At 37.3% G+C, this 21,922-nt stretch overlaps 4 protein-coding genes across 4 annotated transcripts; 2 read left to right on the top strand and 2 right to left on the bottom strand.

The window, feature by feature from the left end:
- The first annotated feature begins 1,336 nt into the window (after window positions 1-1,336).
- Window positions 1,337-3,467, top strand: LOC122509705. The gene is made up of 5 exons (XM_043623935.1): window positions 1,337-1,872; window positions 2,587-2,773; window positions 2,868-2,959; window positions 3,045-3,180; window positions 3,257-3,467. The coding sequence occupies exons 2-5, from the start codon at window positions 2,591-2,593 to the stop codon at window positions 3,392-3,394; spliced, it is 549 nt and encodes a 182-aa protein (XP_043479870.1). The 5' UTR covers window positions 1,337-1,872; window positions 2,587-2,590; the 3' UTR covers window positions 3,395-3,467.
- Window positions 3,468-10,502: 7,035 nt separating this feature from the next.
- Window positions 10,503-11,321, bottom strand: LOC122509714. Its single transcript, XM_043623944.1, has one exon. It carries the CDS (start codon window positions 11,319-11,321, stop codon window positions 10,503-10,505), a length of 819 nt encoding a protein of 272 aa, XP_043479879.1.
- Window positions 11,322-13,834: 2,513 nt separating this feature from the next.
- Window positions 13,835-14,644, bottom strand: LOC122509713. The gene has a single exon (XM_043623943.1). It carries the CDS (start codon window positions 14,642-14,644, stop codon window positions 13,835-13,837), a length of 810 nt encoding a protein of 269 aa, XP_043479878.1.
- Window positions 14,645-16,429: 1,785 nt separating this feature from the next.
- On the top strand, window positions 16,430-16,898 carry LOC122509707. Its single transcript, XM_043623937.1, has 2 exons — window positions 16,430-16,549; window positions 16,628-16,898. Exons 1-2 carry the CDS (start codon window positions 16,430-16,432, stop codon window positions 16,808-16,810), a joined length of 303 nt encoding a protein of 100 aa, XP_043479872.1. The 3' UTR covers window positions 16,811-16,898.
- Window positions 16,899-21,922: the final 5,024 nt, after the last annotated feature.

The raw sequence follows: 21,922 nt of genomic DNA, 5'->3' as shown, positions 1-21,922 counted from the left end.
GTCAAGTAATAAAGTTATTCCTATTAGAAAAAAAAAGTATTTTACTAATTTTCTATAATGTTTGTTATAAAATGCTAATTTTTAGCAAATGGAATGGAATAATGAATAGTTTAATAATATAAAGGAAGAAAAAAAACTTTTTTTTTGATTAATAAGAATAATTTGGATTATTTAAAAAAAAAAAAAATAATGTTGTTAGATAAGAATAAATAATGACAGAAAAATTAAAAATGTAATATTATTTATCAAAATTTTATTTTTGAATTTGACGGAAGGCGGAAGTTTTTGTGTTTTTAAAATAGTAATGAAACTGATTGAATTTCCTTGAATAGTTTCATTATTTTCGTTCAATAATAGAATTTATGTTAGGCAGAGTGTTTATTACACCTGGAAAACCTGGAGATGTCATGGAAAATTTTTTTAAAGTCAGGGCATTTTTTTTATGTGACTTGCAATATTTTGAACAGTATTTTGAAAGACCACAATTAGTTTTACAACTTTTTGGAAAAAAAAATAAAAAGTAAAATTTCAAAAATAAAGTTTTTTAGCAAAAAAAATTCAATTAATTAAATTAAAAACTCCGCAATATTTGTTACATGTTGACAAAATGAAAAAAAAATTTTAAAACAATTTTTTTTTATAAAATTCGTATGCAGAGTTTTATTATTTTCTGAAATAATAAAAACTGTCATGCAAATTTTAATTCTTTTTTCAAGCATTTTAAATAAAAATTATTTTTGTTATTATTATATATTATTATATATTTTTTGTTTTGTATTAATGTTACAAACCAGAAATAAATTTATAAATTAGGCTTTTGAGATGGCCTTTTATCTCGATTTGGGGAGGCACCAAGCTGCCAGAATGTTTTATTATTCTGTTTAATTTTGTGGGGACGTTATTCCACTTTTAAAAGTTACCTTCTGATTCGTTAAATGCACTATTTTTAGAATGATTTGAATTTTAGGTTTAGTTAGGTAAGTAAAGAAATTGATTTTATGAATACATGATTTATTTTAGAATAGCAAAATACCTTTTGAATACAGAATGGTTATAGTGTGTGTTACAAATAGAAAGTGTGTGTGTGTTAGAATATGTAATTGAAACGATACTTATTTTACTTACAACTACCGGCGGAGCTTATTCCTCTTTCGAATCACAAAGCATCCGTCGGGCAAAAATTCTTTTGTTTTTATTGATTTTTTTATTGATAGCAGTCAATAATTCCCATTTTGAGGGAAGAACATTTTCTCTGTCTATATTCCTCTCTCTTTTCTCCTTCTTTTTTTTTAAATTGATCATAAACTAGAAAAAATTCGGCAACCATTGATAGCATACATTTTGTACCCCTTAATGTTAGGCTCGTGCATCTCCAAGTAGTACAAACGCAATTGGGAACCGTCAGATTAGTCACGTAATGTTAGTGCGTAGCGGTCCAGTACCTCACTCCAGTGGTTCAGTGCTCTCTCAGTCTTTGCGGCGACTAGTGCAGTGAACATTTCTCAGGCCGTGAGTGTTGTGTTAAGTTTGAGTGTGTTGAAGTTATTGGTTCTTTTGCAACAAACAAAAGAAAAAAAAGGCCTTCATTGGTGGAAGAATTATTCCGGAGCTTGATGACAGGGAAGATTGTGTTTCTTCTTGCTCCTATGAAGGGTCCTCATCCGACGAGGGTGAAAGTGCTGTAGATATTGTGAGGCGAGGCAGGGAGATATGTGCGCTGATACCAGGCAATAAGTCTGTTATAACGAGGGGTTATTTATTAACGAAACTATTCGAAGACGAAACAAAACAGAATCCCCTGTCTTATGCGGCGAAAATAAAGAGATATTTTGCTGCGAAAAATGCATTTCTGCAGAGTGGACCGGACAGAGGGTAGGTTCTGCATTCCTATTTTAACTTCCAATTAAGTTTATATTTAAACAACTTTAATTCGACTTTTATCAGTATTTCAATTTTCGGTTTATTTTATACCAAAATATTCAATTTCCACGGAAGGTTTGAATTAAAGATGAAATTTAAATAATGATGTCAAAAAGAATTTTCTAATAGTAGTGACATTTTATAACATAGAATAAATGACTTGAGCAGTGAATTAATTTTAATTATTACAAAACATGTATTGAGAGAAAATTATGCATATATATATGGGTGCTTCTCCGCAAAGTGGTAACCTTTGAATATGTTAGAAAAAAAATTTTTTTTTAGATCTTTCTAATAAAGCTTGAGAATGATTATTTTATAGATATTTGAGCCTAATTCTTTCTTTAGTTTTATATACGAACAATTTAAAAATTTGTAATTTAAAGGTTAAATAATTTATTTAAAAAAATTAATTTTCGACTGTTAATGATTATAAATAGTGTAAGTAAACATATAAAATGTGCTCTAAACAAGTTTATTAAATTAATAAAATAAGTAATCGTTCAAATCTAAAAAATTTTATTTTATTTAGATATAGAAAAGAATAAATTTAAAATAGACAAACACTTTTATACAAAATATCAAATAATTTTCGAAACTCAGGCCAAAATTAAAATTAAATAAACATGTTTTAATAAAAAAATTCTTAATATTCCTTTTTTTTAGATTTATGATCAAGTTCGGTTTATGGGAACCCGCCCCCTCCAGAGCAAGCTCGAATGAGACCTGGCACTTCAGCCGACTTTTGCGGGACAACACAAGTGCCAGGCCATTCTCAAGGAGTTGCTGGCACCAGGAGTATTATTGGGATGCGATCCGAAAAAAGTACCGCGTGAGAGGATTCTGGGCCACGGTGAGTTGACATAGTTATATCTATTATTGCGTAGCTTGGGCTTAATTACTTTTATTTTATTTGTAGTGTATATACTCTTTCTTCTCTTTTTCAGAAACATTTTAGACATCCCCTATTGGTTGAGCATCCTTCCTCGGAGTTGATGCTGCGAACCGGTTTAAATGCGGTACCGAACACGGAAACTTGGTAAGGTTTGGTAATTCAATTCCATTAACATATTCACATGAATCTCCCTCTATATATATATTTTTTTTAACCTATTCGTTCTTAGTTTGTTTCAGTCGCTTCCCCAATTTCCGCCGCACGTGGGCTTTTTTTCCAAGCGCGATTCTTTTCGCCTCACATTCGTGCAGGTTTTCTTTAAAACCGCGGCGGGTGTACACAAGCAGGCGGATTCGTGGCAATTGGTGAGTGTTACCGCTTAAGATACATATATATACTATATTTTCCTTCAATAAAAAAAATTTCTATTCCGTTTTTCAGACTTACAATGTGGAACTGCCCGAATCGTGGGAAACTATTGGCTCGGAGGGTCACTTATTCGGAGGTCGCCGCGACAATTTTTCAGAGGAAAAGTGCACGGATGCTGGTGCTGAGGAAAGCGAGGAAGATTGGTTCTAGGCTCAGCTCCCCTTCTTCTTTTCTCCTCTTTTTTTTTACTATTATTCTCTTTTTTAATTTTGAAATAATTCCAGAAATATTTTCATTAGTCTAAAAATTATTAATATTATTATATTACTCATTAATTGCCTTTGTTTCTTAAAATTAGCATTTTGTAACAAACATTTTAAAAAATTAACAAATGTAAAATTTGTGAAATATATTCTTTTTTTTTTAATATGAAAAACCTTATTACTTAACAATATTTTGACCTCTTCCCCGACTCCAAAGAATATTCCGATTAACTCTAAAATGATTAGATACTCCAAAAATGTTCCATTAATTTTATTTACGAGTCTCTTTAATTCTAAAATTATTTGAAAACACCAATAATTTTTTTTTTATAAAAAATTATTGCAAAATAGTTAATAAAATAATTCTTTTTTTTATAATTTTTTTATTTAAAAAAAAAATTAAATTATTTTAGAAAATCAATTTTAAATCTGTAAAGTCTGATTATTGTTAAAAAAAAATTTAGAAAGATAGTGATTTTTGTGTAGAATTCTTCTGAATAATTGAGTTTTCTTGAATGTTGATGGCATGAAAGCAATATTAATTAATTTTGACTAGAAGACTATTAGAAACAAAATATCAAATAAATAATTAACTGTAAATAAATGTAATTTATTTTTTTTTTAATTAATAAGTCAAAATAAAGCAATGAACCTATTTTTTTTATCGTCTTATTGGCATTCACGCATTTATTAATTTTCATGTGATATATAATGTAAAAACTACATTATTGTTATATATATGTTAAAATGAAACAAAAACTTCACGCGCGCTTTAACGAGCGTTATTTGTGCTAGTTAAAATATTAATGAGATTGGTAGGCAAATAAAATAAAAGCATTCAATTATTTATTATATCCAATCACTTCTGAAACAAAACATTCCCCAGAGTCAAGAAAGAACACAAAATATTTTGCAGTTGTTTAATTTAAAGAAATATTTTCTTCTTAGAATTTTGAGTCATTCTGAGACGTAGAATTCCAACAACGGAGGGCCAGAGAAAATTGGAGTCGGAGAGAAGGAAAAAGAACTATTATGCTTTTGCTGAAGATTTTTCATCACCCGCTGGTCATTATAAGTGCGTTAGGGTTCAAATAGTTTTATGGCGGTCGGAGTATTGAATGGCGCCGTAGGTAACCTGACACCGATTCAACGTGACTAACTGGCAGCTATGCTTTTCCGAATGTTACAGGCAATGCTGCCACACGTTTTTCTTTTAAGAAAACATATTTCTAGTTTTCATAAAGAAATAATTGGAAAATGGTTTTGTTCATTTATATATATAAAAGGAAAAATAATTTTTTTTTCTTTTTCTTTTTTTAATTGTTTTATATCTTTATTAAATTATCATAATGTATTTAGTTATTTGTAGCAAGTAAAAAAAAATTTAAAAGAACTGCACTCACACGAAGAAGCAAAATTGAACAAAATTATTTATTTGAATATTCAGGAATGTTAGATAATAAATACATTATTATAATTATCATTACTTATATACTAATAAATTTCTGTACTCAAGTGAAATTACGATTTTCTGATTCCAAACTATTTGTCATGTCAGAAGTCATGTCATGTCAAATTAGTTTAATTTTAGTAGAACCTTTAGATAGGAATTAATTTCTAAAAGAATTTCATTTAGAATTTCAGAGAATATTTAACATTCAGAAAATTGCATATATAATGTTTAGAATTAATTAGATTTCGAAATGTTTTTTTTTAATTCAAAACTTTTTGAAATTTCAATTCCTTTGCAAGCAATAAATAATAATACTCATTCAAATTTAAAGTTCAAAACTAGGAAAATTTTCCTCCTTTTTTTTATTTCTTTCAAATAAATAATTTTGTTTTTTCATGTTAAAAAGTTAATTTTCAATTACAAAATTAGATTTATAAGGAATTCCAATAAAAGCTTTCAAAATACTTGAATATGAGAAGCGTTATGATAAGAATTTTAAGGAATAATTAAGTTTTAACTTTATTAAATATAAAGAAAATGTAGTTGCAATTGTAACGCTAGAAATAAAAATATATATGTTTTTTTTTTATATGAGAAATTAATTTTAGAAAGTCTGATTTTGAGAGAAACTTAATTTCCTATTGAAAAGTCACGTCGCCGCCGCTCGTTAACTACACATTAAGTTTAATGGGTCTTTGGCTGTTCCAAGGGGGGGATTGACTGTTGCGGTGAGTACGCCGGCTATCGCCCTAAACGTGCCCAGTCGTACAAACACTTCGTTGTAGCGAGATTAGATTTTTTTTTAGACATAACAATTCGTTTTTGGTTCTACGCTTGTTTTTCTTATAGTGCGCCTTGGTTTTCGGGAGTGAAGGAGCAATAATACTCGCGAACAACAATCATTATTATTTTCTTGTGTTCCTTTTCTTTTAACAATCGTTTTTCTTTTCTTTCGTTCGTGCCACAATTGGAAAACATGTGAAGGATTTAATTTGGACTAGATCTCATAATCGTAAGGTAAGCTTACGAAATTTGTCTTTTAATAATCTTTCTTTTTAACATGTAAAACTCTAAGTAACATAATTGTTAACGATATAATACTCATTTTTCAAAAATTTTGACAGATATCATTATTATTAAATAACTACCATATTACCAAAACTATATAAACATAAGTTCGAGTCATCAAAATGCATTTTAAAAAAAATAGTAATTTTAATACAATTTATTTTTTTTATAGTTTTTTTTTTCATAAAGTGTTGTCTAATATGTTTACTTCGTTAACTTTTAACGTGACTTACTTTTAATGTATTTAATTAATTACTTGAGTCATAGAATATTCAACAATCAATGAAAATCCTTTGTCAAAAAAAAATTTGTTAAATATATATATATATATATATATATATATATGTATCAAATATCTATTCCGAATATTATAAAGTTAAAATCCAATTAAACAATCAATGTGTAGAATTAAGACTGGGAGGCCAAGAAAAAGAAAACGTCTAAGTTTACCTGGAATATATATTTACTTTTTTAGATAAAATTGAAGATACCGACAGCTCCGACTTAAAGACTCGGAGCGATCGACTACTTCCCGTTTTATAATAATTAAAGATAGAGTGATAAAACCATTGCCAATTCAATTATTACTTTCAAAATCCTCAATTAGGATTCTTCTCGAAATCGACCATTTCTTATAACCCCCGAAAAGTTCCTTGACAATCTTTAAATCAATTCTTCAATTAAATATGTATCAGAAAATAAAACTTCAATTAAAATTCGCAATCAAAACTTCTCAAGGATCAATTCCACAGGATTATTACTTAGTAAAAAAAATTTCAAATTTTTAAAGATTCTATCCTGAAATCTCCCAAAATTTAATCGCTTCTAAAGCCTTACGCTCTAGTACCTTCAGTGTTCAATTATAATCTAAAATTCCAACCGAAATCCATTTTTAAGTTAATTTTCATGAGATAATTCTACGAGAATTTCACTATTTAAATACGAAATTAAATTTATTGAATAATATTTGAATTCTAATAATCAAATTGTAGCAGAGGTTATTGAAAAAATTAAATTTCTTTGACAATTTTTAACAAAACTTTCAAGAACAATTACATTTTTCGGAAATTTGATCAAAATGTGTAATAAAACAATTGAATTTTGCAAATAAATCCACAAAAGAAAAACCTGCAAATAATGAACCTCTAGTAAAAATTCATTATTTATTCACTCCTCAATAATTGAATCATCTCAAAATTCAATTTTTAAATTTGTAAAGTCCAATCATTGCAAAGAAAGGTTTGAACTAAATAAAATCTCTTCAACGCTGAGGAATAACATTCAGAATTTTCTTATGGATTCTTGAAATTGAAAGTTGTTTCAGCCCCTTGACAAAATTCTCCGACCCCTTTTTGAATAAATTTAGAAAATAGTGATTTTGTGTAGGATTCTACTGAACTATTGAATTTTTTTTTAATGTTCATGGTATGAAAATAATATTATTTAATTTTGCCTTGAAAACTTATTAGAGACAAAACAACAAATAAGTAGTTAATTGTAATTAAATGTAATTTATATTATTTTTTTTTAATTAGTAAGTCAAAATACTGCAACAAACATATCTTCCATTATCGTCTCATTGGCAATCACTCTCCTCCATGAACAATAGTCGACCCTAAAATTTAACATGCTTAACGGAATAAAATTTAAGTCTTATTCTCATGTGACATGCGACATAAAATTATACTATTACTACGGATGTTAAAAGTGAATTGCCAGTTTATGAAAACAATTGAATTCCTGGTAAAATGCTATTCCTCGCTAAAACAATAATTGAATCATTGCGAAGAGACTTATAAAATTCATAATCAATAGAACTCCACTGACAATTTTATTACATATTTATATATATATATATATTCTATATATTTTTCAATATTATATATTGAAAATAAATAAAATTGGAAAAATAAATTTCTGAGAACAATTGAACTCCGGGGAGCTTAGTTTGATTTAGTCTATTCAGTCTACAGTGGTTATCCGACGGGGGTTCTCACGTGGTCGGCGGCGGCTGCCATGCTCGGCGGCAGCCGCCGGCAAGTATCTCGCGCGCTCGAAAATGACAGGATCGAAAAATTTGGTCGTAAATACCACAAAAATAAGCCGATTTTTGTTTAGTAAGTTTTATATTATTCCTCGGAATCATAGTTACAATATTTTTCCCTGATTCTCGAGTGTCGCGAATTTTTAACGGAAATGCCTCAAAAATGACCCAACTTTAAAGTTGGGGCGCTCCGGAAACGACATTTTTGACACTCTGCCAGTAAAATTTTGTTTTTCTTGACCTTCCAGTTTCTCGCTATCTCACCCGTATAAGACCTTTTTGTTTTAACGCTACATTTTACTTCCATTTAGATAAACTCTCGAAATGAGCAGAAGAGCAACACGATCGCAATAACAACCCTTAGAAGAAGGGTTGATTTTTTCTGAGCGCAAGCGCACTACGGACGGGAGGCCAGATTTGAGAGGGATATTTAAAGGACTGGACAAAATATATTTTAATGGCGAGCTTGCGGGTGCCGGCTATACGTTGCATTGAGGACTAAAAATGACGTCAAATTCAGGGTTTACTGACTTACCCCCACGCGAAGTGCGCATAAGCTGGGAGATCTAATCTAATCTGACACCGAGATCGAGCTGGATTTTCCTCAAGAGGGGAAAGTAAGCACCTAGGTTATAGAACCCATTGTACCAGACTCCAGTTCGCTCGTTTATAGCAACTTCTTAGAGTCCTGTTCTTCTCCAGAAGTCCAGTACCTATCGATAGGTTGATCACCTGCTTAGGGTCAATAATTGCTTGACCCCAGCTAGATAGCCTGATCCTAGCTAACGCTGGGCATTCAGATAATATGTGAGTCGAAGTTTCGTTACTTTCCCCACACAGTCTGCTCATAGGTGAAACTTGTCTGCCTATTTTATGCTGATGGTAGTTCAATAGTCCATGACCCGTAAGTAGACGAACTACGGTTCTAACTCTGAGCTTATCGAGTTTTAGGAGATCGCTCGCTCGCCTCTTGTTGAGTGCTAACCCCAACAGAGTTTTCGCTTGCCTTCCCACCCCAACGTTCGCCCAATACTTCTCATGTTCCTTTTCACCCCATCTTTCTATGGCTCCCTTAACCAAGCATGGCATTATTGCCACTGCTGGTTCAGGACCTATAAATTTCGTCTCGGAACCGGTTTTCGCCAAGACGTCTACTCTTTCATTACCCTTGATTCCCGAGTGACCCGGTACCCAAATCAATGAAAGTCTATTTGCTGAACCCAACTCATCTAGTACGCTCCGGCATTCCCAGACGAGTTTTGATTCTATTGTGGGATTTTTCAGAGCCCCTAAGGCCGCTTGACTATCCACACAAATACTAATCCTCTTGCCCTTTGTTCCATTTCGAATGGATATTTGGGCGCAAGTTAACATTATTTGGGCGCACAGACAACTGCCTGCCAGACCGTGGCATGCTGTCCTAATGACTCAGCCACTTTAATGCAGCCAGTTTTCCGATAAATTCCGAAGCCTGCACCGCAGTCCATCTTAGAGCCGTCTGTATACCAGACTTCGTCCCCAAGTGGAAAACCTTTCTTCCAGTCCATTCTGGAAGGTGTAATGATCTTAAAGCGGGGTTTAAATTTCACCCTCTTGATCATTCTATCTTGCACCATACCTAATTCTGGTATTGATAGAATTGAGCGTGGAAGCTTGGTGTGTATACCACCAACCTTTCACCTTCCCTGCGCAGTTAACCTGCTCATAGTGAGAGCCGCCTTTTTCACCGCGGCAATATGCAGAGGTTATCAGTTGAGTCCTAGACCACCAGACAACCGCCGCGTGAAGAAACCTTGGTTTTAAGATCATCTGATAGAGCCAGTTGACCATATTAGGCCTTAGTCCCCATGATGACCCTATCGCCCTTCTACACGCCCAAAACGCGGTACAAAACCTGCTATACTGATATTCGAAATGTTCCCTCCAAACCAGCTTTTTATCCAGGATTACTCCCAGATACTTAGCCGATTCAGAAAAGGAAATCTCTTTTCCATAAAATATCAGTTTCTTCAAACTCGGTACCTTATATTTTTTTGTGAAAACTACTATATTCGTTTTCTCTGGGTTTACAGAAAGTCCAGTCAGATTGCACCAATCCTTGACAATCTTAAGCGCACGTTCCGTAAGTTCTAAGAGGGTCTCAATTGAGTGCCCTCTTATAATTATAAGGAAATCATCCGCATAACTTTGCGTATAATATCCATGGCTATTGAGGTTTCTAATTAACTCATCTGCCACTAAGCACCACAATAAAGGAGAGAGAACTCCTCCCTGTGGGCACCCTTTTGAGACAAGGCCGGTTACCTTGGCCTCACCATACTCTGCCTCCAGGGCCCTTTCGCGAAGCATGCTGTCGATCCACTTAACTAGCGGCTCGGGCACGCCTCGCATCCTGGCTGCCCTGCAGATAGTTTTGCTAGAGGTGTTAGGGAAGGCATTTTCGATATCAAGAAAAGTACCAACCGCATAACCACCACTGCTAATTTGTTGCTAATGGAGGGCTGTTTCTACTGAGAAGCCTGCTCTATATGCATGCTGTCCCTGATGTAGGGGAAAATCTCTAAGACATTCCTGTCTAATAAACTTATCCACCAGTTTCTCTAACGTCTTTAATATAAAGGAAGTTAGGCTGATTGGCCTGAAGTCCATCGCCGCAGTATAGCCTGACCGACCGGACTTCGGAATAAACACAACCCTCGTCTTTTTCCAAGACTCCGGTGTATAACCAAGAGCTATACATGCTCTCATAATTTTACACAGTGGTACTCTAATACAATCCAATCCCTTTTGCAAAAGAACCGGATATATACCGTCCCCCCCTGCAGCCTTAAATGGTTTGAAAGTGCTTATTGCCCAATCAATCCCTTCCGGAGTTACAACCCTGGCTGCTAGTTTCCAGTGTTCCCGATATCCTCGGTTCCTACCTGGTCCTATGCCCTGGCTGTTCTCCAAACCTTCTCTAAAGTCCGGGAAGTTTACTTCCATCAGGTGCTTTAGACACTCCCTTTTATCCTGGGCATACTGCCCATTAGGCAGCTTAATAGTAGTTAATTTTGCCATTGGGTCTCGAGCTAGTACTTTATGAAGTCTTGAAGCTTCTGGTACCCTCTCGATTCCCTCGCAAAAACTTCTCCAGCTGACACCCCTTGCCCTATCTACTTCTTTCTTATAAGAGTCGCGAGCGGTATGATATTCATCCCATGCTCGCTGATGCCTACGTTTCTTGGCTTTATTAAAAAGCTTTCTTACAGTTTTCCTATGTTCCTCCCAACGGGGGGTCCACCATTTACCGCCCCCATTGAAGCCCATTTTCTTAACTACACAGTTCCTTTCAAAGGAACAGATAATAGAATTGTAAGGGAATTGCAAATAATTAAAACACATAAAAAACCATTTAATACATATATTTAAAATAACCAAAGTGACTATACAATTTTAACACGCGGAAGGGCAAGGAGAGACTGCCTTATCGCAATTTTCCCCATTACAAGTATTTCTCCACTTTATCATTATTTCCCACCTAAAAGTATTTCCCCGCTTGGACCGAGCTACCGAAGTTAATCACCGCTTGACCACTCCTCACACTCGGCCGTCCTGACAAATCACCTGTCCTCAGGTGTTGGTGGTACACTTAGATCCCACCCACGGCTTCATGTTATCCACTGAGGTAGACGTGGCTTTTGGCCCTTCGCCCTGGCCTATTTTCTTAACCAAATATCTGTCTGCCCGTAGAACTGGTGATACTTTATATGGTCCCAGAAACTTATGGCAAAACTTCAAACCTGGTCCTTGTTGCGTGCGTCTGACTGCGATTAAGTCTCCTTCCTTGTAAACACTAGCTGCCTTGCGTTTTTTAACATAGTGTTTTTTGTTTTCCTTCTGAGCTTTAGAAATTGCTTTTTTAGCGTGATCTCGCAATTCCTCTCTTTTTTCCGAAAAAAGTCGTACTCTCTCTTCTTCGATAATTTCGACGATTTGTGGATCCTCTTTAATTCTCATTCTGGTGCCAAACAAAAGTGTAAAAGGTTCGACACCTGTACTGCTTGAAGGAACATGATTAACGAATTGTTGTGCTTTTCCCACGTACTTATGCCAATCTCCTGGCGTAGGCGCTGCAAGTTTCGTCAAGATTGGTATCACCGTTCGGTTCAAGCGTTCCACCTGACCGTTTCCCCGCGGAACACCTGTCACAATCGTAGAATGCTCAATTCCCTCATTCTTGCAGTACTCCTTGAATTCCGACGACGTAAACGCTGAGCCTCGATCAGAAATTATTCTTCTCGGGTTTCCGAAAACAGCTGATTGCCGCAGCAACTTGCTTATAACTTCTGCTGAACAGGTTGTCTTTGTAGGATACAGCCAAACAAATTTACTGAATCCATCGATAACTGCTAAAATATGTTTATAATTTTTCTTAGTCGAATTCAACGGTCCCAAATGATCTATATGATACGTGTTCAGCGGAGCATCACCTTTATTTAATGGATTCAGAAATCCTTCGGGTTTGCCATATTTTCGTTCCGCCAATATACACGACAAACAATTCTGAACTACATATTTCACCTTCTCAGTCATCCCCGCAAACCAATAGTCTCTTCTCACCAGTTGTTCAGTCTTGGCTACTGCGAAATGACCTTCATCGTGACATTTACAGATGATCTCGTCTTGCATCTGCTCTGGCACCAGTATCATAAATTCCTGTTCGACTTCCTTACACAGAATGCCATCCTCGAGAGAAAATCCCTTCGTCAACCCGCTCAGTATTTGCTCTTTCAACTCCTTTAGAACACCATCCTGCTCTTGACATTTTTTAATTCTCGCTGCTACCGTCTCGTCTTCTTCTTCAATCAGCAACACCTCTGGAGAAGGATAACGGCTTAGAGCATCTACATGCTGCATCCTTGTCCCTGCACGATGCTCTATTGTATATCGGAAATCTTCCAATTTAAGAGCCCATCCTGCAATTTGTAAAGAAATGTCCTTTTTACTCATTGTCCTCGTAAAGGCCTGACAATCTGTTACAATTTTAAACTCCATTCCAATCAAGTAGTTGCGAAATTTTTGTAAGGCCTTCACCACTGCAAGCACTTCCAACTTATAGCTGTCATATTTCTCCTCCGTCTTACTAGTTTTCCAACTAGCATAATGGATAGGATGGAACAATCTATCTTCGCTATCTCGCTACATAAGAATTGCCCACAATCCAAGCGCTGACGCATCAGTATGTAGCTCGGTCTCCGCAAACGGACTATACAAAGACAAGATCGGTTTCTCACATAACAAATTCTTAAGCTTTTTGAACGCGCACCGCTGACTTTCGCTGAATACAAAATTTACATCTTTTTTTGTCAAATCTGATAATGGTTTCGCTAACACAGCGAACCCCGGAATAAACTTTCAAAAAAACCCCGTTAACCCCAAAAAACTCTGTACCGACTTTACATTCTTTGGCTCTGGAAATAATTCCACAGCACGAGTTTTCTCAGCTGACGGTCTAATTGACCCATTTTCTACAATATACCCCAAGAAATTCACAGACGACTGAAGCAGCTGACATTTTTTCCAGTTTATTTCTAATCCATACTCGCTCGCTGTTTTTAAAACTAATGCCAATCGCTCCTTGCCCTCGGTTGCGTTTCTCGCAGGTATAATTACATATGTCAACATCTTTTGATTTTCGCACACATAAAAAACCATTTAATACATATATTTAAAATAACCAAAGTGACTATACAATTTTAACACGCGGAAGGGCAAGGAGAGACTGCCTTATCGCAATTTTCCCCATTACAAGTATTTCCCACTTTATCATTATTTCCCACCTAAAAGTATTTCCCCGCTTGGACCGAGCTACCGAAGTTAATCACCGCTTGACCACTCCTCACAGAATCTCGCAGATATTCCGCTGCAAGTTCTAACTCCTCCATCGTTCCATAGGAAGTGGGGAAGCATGCCATGGAGGCCTTGAGGTCTTCACTATATGAAGCCCAGTCGGTACTTCTAGGATTACGTCCCCACTCCTGTTCCCGATCCTTCGATTCCAATCTAAACGTAATAAGCCTGTGGTCCGAGAGGGAATCTTCATCAGACACCCTCCAGTCCCTCACACCATCACAAAAAGACTTTGAACAGATCGTAATATCCAACACCTCTTTTCTGTTAACAGTAACGAAAGTCGGCTCATTACCCTGATTTAAAATATCTAAATCTGTATCTAACAGAAAATCTAAAAGTCTTCTGCCTCTATCGTTAATGTCAGTGCTGCCCCATACGACATGGTGCGCATTGGCATCACAACCTATTATTAATGGGAGACCTTGCCGTTGACAGTAATCTACCAACTTCTCCACCTCTGCAGGTGGTGCGGGGTCATCCCCCGATCCCGGAAAATATGCGGAAGCTACTACAACCTCCCTTTTATTTCCGTTCTTTTCTAGGTACTTAGCCTTAACAACAACTAAGTCCCTGGTAGTTAATTCCAATAGAGGGAAAGCATCTAGACCTTTATAGATCAGACAAGCCCTTGGAACTGGTTCCTGTGGTGAACTAACTAGCACCCCACCGCCACTTAGACCTCTAATCTTACCCTTGTAAACCCAAGGTTCTTGAACAAAGGCTATAGCTGCCTGCATCCTTGCAAAGTTCTTGGCTAGAATCGCCGAAGCGCCCTTACAGTACCGTCCGAAATTGTCAGTCCACCCATTTTCAAAGGAATGACAAAATTTTTTTAACATAGAATTCATGAAAAGTAAAATTTTTTTTGGTTTATATTTTGAAAGACGATAAAATTTTGAAAAGAATAAGACCTTACAGAAGTCATTTGGCCAAAATTTGTAGAAGATATTCTTAAAAATCGTCATTTTCAATGTTTTACAAAAATTTGAATAACTTCTAAAATAATGAACGCTTTTTAATAATCTTAGGCTTATTTTAAAGACCATTTTCTACAGAATAAGAATTACTTATAGGCATTAACCTGTCATTTTCAACTTGGAATAAGCATGACGTCAAAGTTGGACAAAAAAATTCAAAAAATTTGAAATAATATTATTAAAAGAAAAATAATTTTTGAAATTCAAACATATATTTTTATTAAATTTTCTTGAAAAATCTACACCATATCATGTTTTATATATGTTCTAGAATAGTTTTTAGTACAAAAAATTGATTTCAAATTTTTCCAATTTTTTTGTCCAATTTTGACGTCATGCTTATTCCAAGTTAAAAATGACAGGTTAATGCCTATAAGTAATTCTTTTTCCGTAGAAAAAGACCTTTAAAATAAGCCTAAGATTATTAAAAAGCGTTCATTATTTTAGAAGTTATTTAAATTTTTGTAAAACATTGAAAATGACGATTTTTAGGAATATCTTCTACAAATTTTGGCCAAATGACTTCTGTAAGGTCTTATTCTTTTCAAAATTTTATCGTCTTTCAAAATATAAACCAAAAAAAATTTTAGTTTTCATGAATTTTATGTTAAAAAATTTTTGTCATTCCTTTAAAAATGGGTGGACTGACAATTGCGGACGGTACTGTACAATGATGCAAGTTAATCTGCATACAGTGGATCCCGGAAGCAGCCATATTTAAGACTGACTCACTGTCCCCTCTGTCGCGTCCACACCTTGATCGCCAGCATCGTGATCCCCCAAAAGGGCTCTTCGACGCTCACGTGTGTGGTTTTATTTTTATTAATTTCTGTAGTATCCATTATGGTCCCACGAGAAAAGAGGAAAGAAAGGTCAATCCTTAAAGAGCCTCTATTTAAGGAAAAGGCTAAATTACATCTGAAAGTTCGCCTGGTATCTCAGAGTCTCGTTCAAGATACCTCCATTCGAGCCCCACCCCGGGGACGGGTCGTCCAGATGACGGGCCCTTCCTGTAACACAACCGTTCCCGAGCTTTACGGTTTACGGTTTATTGTACCCAGCGAAGGTCGTCCCCCGTCCAACCCCCTCCCCACGGAAGAACCCGACGGATTTGTTAACCCTAGTATCATTCATCCATGGACAGGAGTTCATCACGGATTGGGTGGCAGAGACTCGCGCCTCAATCGCCATGGCACAGCCAACGTAACCATGGAAGGGTTTCTTCTTGGTCAGACTTCCACCAGTAGGAAGTCTTCGGAATGGACCCGCGGTTAAGCCTCTGTACATCCCGTCTCTCTCGATATCCCTCTAAATCCCCGTGCCCTGAGACACTGCCCAGCGAAACACAGAAGATTCGGTTTCTGTAGCGGCCGACCCATTTTGAAGGGTTCGCCCCCTCAGTCCCCACGAGAGATATCGAGAAGTAGCCTCCCACTGGGTAAAAGCCCCTCCTACGCCTCCCACCAACGGCAAGGTCTTGAATCCCCTAGGGAGGGAAGCTGGGAGATACACAGACTTCTTCCTAAGGAAGACCTATTCGGGACAATGTTACACGAGATGATCCACGTGAAATTGTTCCAGCACAGACTGGATTATGACAGCCTCAACCACACCCAGGTGTTTTTAGACGAGGTGAATCGAGTTAACGCGATGGGGCTCTATCGGGTATAATGTTAATTACTTATGTTGTTGTCATTATTTTACTATGTGATATAGAATATTAATTGTGTGTATTGTTTTTAGGCGGATGTCTTTCACGATCTCCCACGGAGGGTGATCCACCAATTACGACCGTACGTTTGGAGGTGCATGAGCTGTGCGTTCGAACTGCGATTACCAGACTCTCGGGCACCCAGTTCGAGGAGAATTCATTTGGTGGAGAGACAAACGGTTTGTGAGAACCCATTATGGGTTAGAATCCATTAATTGGATAAAAAAATAAAATAAAATCTAAAATTTTACTTTTATCACAACAATCAATTTTTAACAATTGTACCTGAGGAAATAAACAGGCTTACACGCAGTTGATGTTTTATCATTAAAATATCCCAACAATAATTCTTCTCCGTTTATATATGTTTTATAAAGTGATTTGATTATTTGAGATAACTAAAATTAGAATATTTGGATTACATAATGAATAAATCATTAACTATTTTCTTTTATATTAAATGAGAATTTTCTTAGTAATTTAATAATGAAGTCAAAACAAAATTTTATATTAGTAGAATGAGAAACCTTTAATATTGAATTTATATTAGGCAAACAAATTTGAAATTGAGTTTGAATATTTTTTTTTTAATTTCTTTGGATAATTATGTGTAAGAAGAAATGGATAGATAGACCTGCGGCATCAGGCTGTTTTAGGTGGCGATTTTGAACGTTTCTTAAGGTCATCGTGAACACTAACCTCTTAAGTCGAAGATCTTCATTGTTGTCTTGCAAGGTTATGTTTGGCGGAACTACTGGCGAGAAGGTGGTTGGCGATTCCTTCCCAATGAAGTCTCCTCCACCTGGATTCCACGCAGCTTGGAACCTAACCCTTCGGTTAGTCATCTGATCTTCACTGATGGTCTATCTTCGGACGTTGCAAACTTTATCTCCTTCTTTTGGGTAATTGCTGGTTCAGTTGAGGTTGTTATTTGTTGTATGGTCACCCCCTTGTTGACAGCGGTTGTACTTGTAGAAGGGATATCCTCGTATAATCCAGCAACATCCTTGGGTGTTGGAGTTTTAATCGACGGTTTCTTTCGTTGTGACGTTTGGATACTCTCATCACTCGACTTTGAGAAAATTGTTTGAGACAGTTTATATGTCCCGGTTTTCAGCGGTGATCGGCACAGGTACATAAGCAGAAATGCACATAGGAGAATAACTCCTCCATATGATCCGTAAATCAAGGTCGAGTGTCTTTCTTGATTATGTTGCTGTAAGGCGAACTCTTGAAGCTGTTGCTCTAGTTCATCTAGGGTTTTTGAATTCACCTCGAATGCTGATAAATTCGGGTTAATTTCAAGAATAGACTTCGTTAGGACTCTGGTGTTCTCGAGCAAGTGATTATATTTTAGTAGTGTTGGAGAGAGTTTCGTTAAGTTTAAGTGCAGATCTGATTCAAAAATAAATTCCGATTGACCAGCTTGTGAGGTGGTGGCTGGAATTATGGCGTCCTTGGTTTTGAGGGAACACCCTGGACCCAATTTGAGGATCCCAACTTCGCTCAGCATGATCTTGATTGGACTCATGGAATGGCATGCTATTGTCGCCTTTTCTGGTGCAGCAAAGGAATAGATCCATCCGCCTATGGTGGTCAAAGGCTTCCAGTAAGACTTGGATTCGCTCCGGTCAATGGAAACTGAACATCCTTGAGGTTATCCTGCACTTCTCGCAGAATTGGTTCCAGTTGTTCTGATGTTATGAGGCCGGGGTGTAGATATCCTTTCCTGGCTTCATGAACTGTTTCTAACATAGTGGTAGTGGCCTGCATGTTGTGATCGAGGCCCAATCTTAATGTCTTGGCGATGGCATATGTTAGATTTCTTTTCTCCATTTCGGCCTTCGACTTAGTACTCCCTACGGCAATCAGGACTTGGAGTTGTTCCTGTAGTTCCTTCAGCAAAGATCCATGTTGTTGCACCTGGGAGTGCAGCGAATCGAGTTGTGATCTCACTACGTGGGTTTGTTTTCCCACCAGGTGTGACAAATTGGCCTGGGCTTCGTTGAGATCTTGGATGGCAGCACTATATCTTTCTCCGTCATTATAGGTCAAAACGCCGACGATTGGTCCTGCAATCTTCCTCAGGAATCCTAATAGTGGGACTGAACGCCTTGCTCGTAGTTGCGTAGTCATCTTGGTTGGTAAGGTCTTTTTAGTATATTCCAACTCTTCGATCTGGACTCGAAACTGTTTTTAAAGTTCCGATGCCATTTCCCATTTATCTTCCCAGTCATAGTATTCGACTAATTCGTTGCACCATTCCTCATCAGGTTTACACTGCTGTTTTAGTCGCTGCAGCCTGCTCCTTAGGTCGTCAAAGAATCGAGTCTGCTTGCCCACGTCCAGGAATACGGCAATCCTCCAGTTGTTTTGATCGAACTAAATATTTAGCAGCTAAATTATGTAGTTCGTTCATCTGTGTAATTAAGTCCTTCAGATAGGATCCATACGTTTCGAGTTCGGGTCCTTGAGGTAACGAACTAGGTGCTTTGGCCAAATGTCCAAACACGAGTTCGTATGGGGTAAAATTGGTTGCCTCATGAACGGACGTATTATAATTAAACATCGCGAACGGAAGCAAACGATCCCAATCGTCAAAATCCTTCGCGTAATGTTTAATATAATCCGTCAGTTCGATGTGACTTCTCTCAAGTGCCCCGTTAGTTTGTGGGCGGTAACCAGATGTCGTAAGTTGTTTAACGCCAAAGATTTTTTCCAATTTACGCATCAAGGTGCTAACAAAACTTGCTCCTCTATCCGTTAGAATGCAACGGGGTGCTCCAAACACTGAGAATAAGTTCGTAGCTACCGCATGGGCAATTGTTTTTGCTTCTATATTCGGAATGGGGACCGCGATACAGTACTTAGAGAAATTATCCTGCATCGAGAGGATGTGCTGATTTCCGTTTGGGGTGGTTCGCAATTTCACGACGGTGTCTAAAGACACCTTGTCAAAAAGCGTTCTCTTGTACGGGACCTAGCGAGTTTGTTTTCGAAACAATTCTTACATCCTCGAATAAATTGGGTAACGTCGTCACGCATCCGGGGCCAATAGTATATTTCCCTTATTCGTCGGTAGGTCTTGCCTATACCTTTGTGTCCACCTATCAAACTGGAATGAAATTCGGAAACGATTTTACCGCGTAATTCAACAGGAGGTACTTCGATTTTTCCGTGGCACAGGGTGATGGTTGCGTCGCCACCGCGGAAAATTCCTGCGACAAGTTCCGACATTTTATTTTGAGGGAGTGTACCTAGCAGGTCTCCGGAATTTGCCATTCGACAAGAATTTTGATTGTTAGATGCTAAGGCTTTTCTCAAATTTTTTAGTCCAATTATAACATCTTTCCAACAAATTTCATCAAAATGACGTCTTTTAACAATGATCGAGAAGACCTTGTATTTACCGTTAGGGGAAATGAAAATTTGTCCTTTGACGGGTCTACTATCCCTAATATCCTGTAAGTCAATATTTTCTGTGGCGACTAATAGTTTCGAGATTTGATCGACCGGTTTACAATCTTCTGAAAGGAAATGGGCATAGTTGTCTCGTCTGTACGTCAAAGGTTCTGTCCATTGATTTGTTACACCACCAAGGGGCTTGCTGTTGTTCGGTTTCAATTCCTGGGGCTCACTATCACAATCACGATCACTTTCACTGGATGTCCCAGAAGATGATGGGGGATCAAAATATGAATTCTTGAAGTTTAGGAACGAAGAGCTAAGAGGCGCGCACTTCTTTGCTACATCATTGTCTGTATCCTGTATTCGTCTAGGTTTCATGCCCTGGTTCCTCGCGGTGATCTCCTGGTTAGAGTTGACACTTTCATCCTTGAATTTCGTGAACGGGGTGGATTGTGCACGTGGGATAGTTGATGGCCCTGGAGTTGATAGTTCCGTTTCCATCCGGAGCAATCGATCATCCATAGAATGTTCAAACACTTCTGGGATATCCTTGAATCTAACCGTGCTTTGTCTCCTTGGGTTGGTAGATTTACTAGTTAGAGGAGTTTCCTTTTGTGATCCTTCCACCGTGGTGGGCAATTCAGGTTGCTCACTTAAAAACTCTTCCGGTTCAGTTAATTTTTTCGCTCTACTCCGGTTGAAGTCGTCCAGAAATTTCTTTACTCTTTTGGAGAGTTCGTCATCGGTTCCAACGGCAGGGTCAAGAGTTTCTAAATAGTCCAGATGTTCTTGATCTTCTTCACCGTCAGAAACATATTGTCTTCGTGGACTATGGTCTAAGCCTTCATAATCCCAAAGTAGAGTGTTGTTTGTTGGATTGGAGAGATTTAATCCAGCGTTCGCAATCGAGCAATCGAATCTATTGACAGATTCTGATACACTCTGGATCAGTTGTTTAGAGTTGGACGGTGATCGTTTTTCTGCTTTCTGATCATCTGATTCGCTGGATTCGTCATCGCTGTTATCAATTTTGCGTCGACCTTCGATGATCATTTCTTCTAGAGGTAACTTCTCAAGTTCCGATTTCGATGATGGCGATGAATCCGGTTCTGGGTTTTTCAGAGCTCCTTCCCTAGCAAGACGATCCGCGTTCTCATTGCCGATAATGCTCTCATGTCCAGGGATATGCTGCCAAACAACGTCAAGAGGTTCAATAGCCTTAATTAATCGTTCATAAGGCTTCCTATTCTTCACTGGTTTGTTTTCTGTTGTCCTCCAATCGTTCTGTTTCGATTTCGGTATCCATTCCTCAACGCTCTGCACCAAGTACCGGGAATCTGTTTTGATCCTTAGTTTCTTGATGCCCACCTTTTTGGCCTGTCGAGCTGCCATAGTGGCTGCTTCGATTTCAGAAGCGTTATTCGTTTGACGTCCGTTATAACGTCGAGAAATGTTTAAAGGATTGTCTGGACCAAACCATACGCCAATTCCTGCTTTTGGACTGGATCCTCCATTTTCGCAGCAGGCTCCATCAACGAAAACGTCCGTGTACGGATCAGGGCCTTGACTCTGAGGAGCGTTGGTTTTGAGCTTAGGTGATTTGGGTGGAATAGTATGGACAGGAAGATGAGGGAAAGCACTATAGTCTTCTCGGAACACAGGGGGATCCGAATCTTCATCTGTTCTTTCCTCCGATTCTTCTTTAGCACTTTCATCACTTGATGATGAATAGGACGGTTCCTTAGTTGTATCCTCTTTTGGAGCAGTGTTTCCTCGGGGTCGTAGTCTGTTGGCGATGCAGCTTTCGGATGAAGCGGATGCTTCATTAACGGGGATATCCTGCGGGGGTCGATAGGTTTCGTCACTATCAGCCATTGCAGATTTGGTGCTTCCAACAGGTCGCCCTCGACGAGGAGGTT

Source organism: Leptopilina heterotoma, unplaced genomic scaffold, assembly GCF_015476425.1.
Source record: "Leptopilina heterotoma isolate Lh14 unplaced genomic scaffold, ASM1547642v1 Lhet_615, whole genome shotgun sequence".
In the NCBI taxonomy this organism is placed as follows: Eukaryota; Metazoa; Arthropoda; class Insecta; order Hymenoptera; family Figitidae; genus Leptopilina; species Leptopilina heterotoma.
Note: the sequence above shows the minus strand (reverse complement) of the source record. Positions and strands in the feature narration are given on the sequence as shown.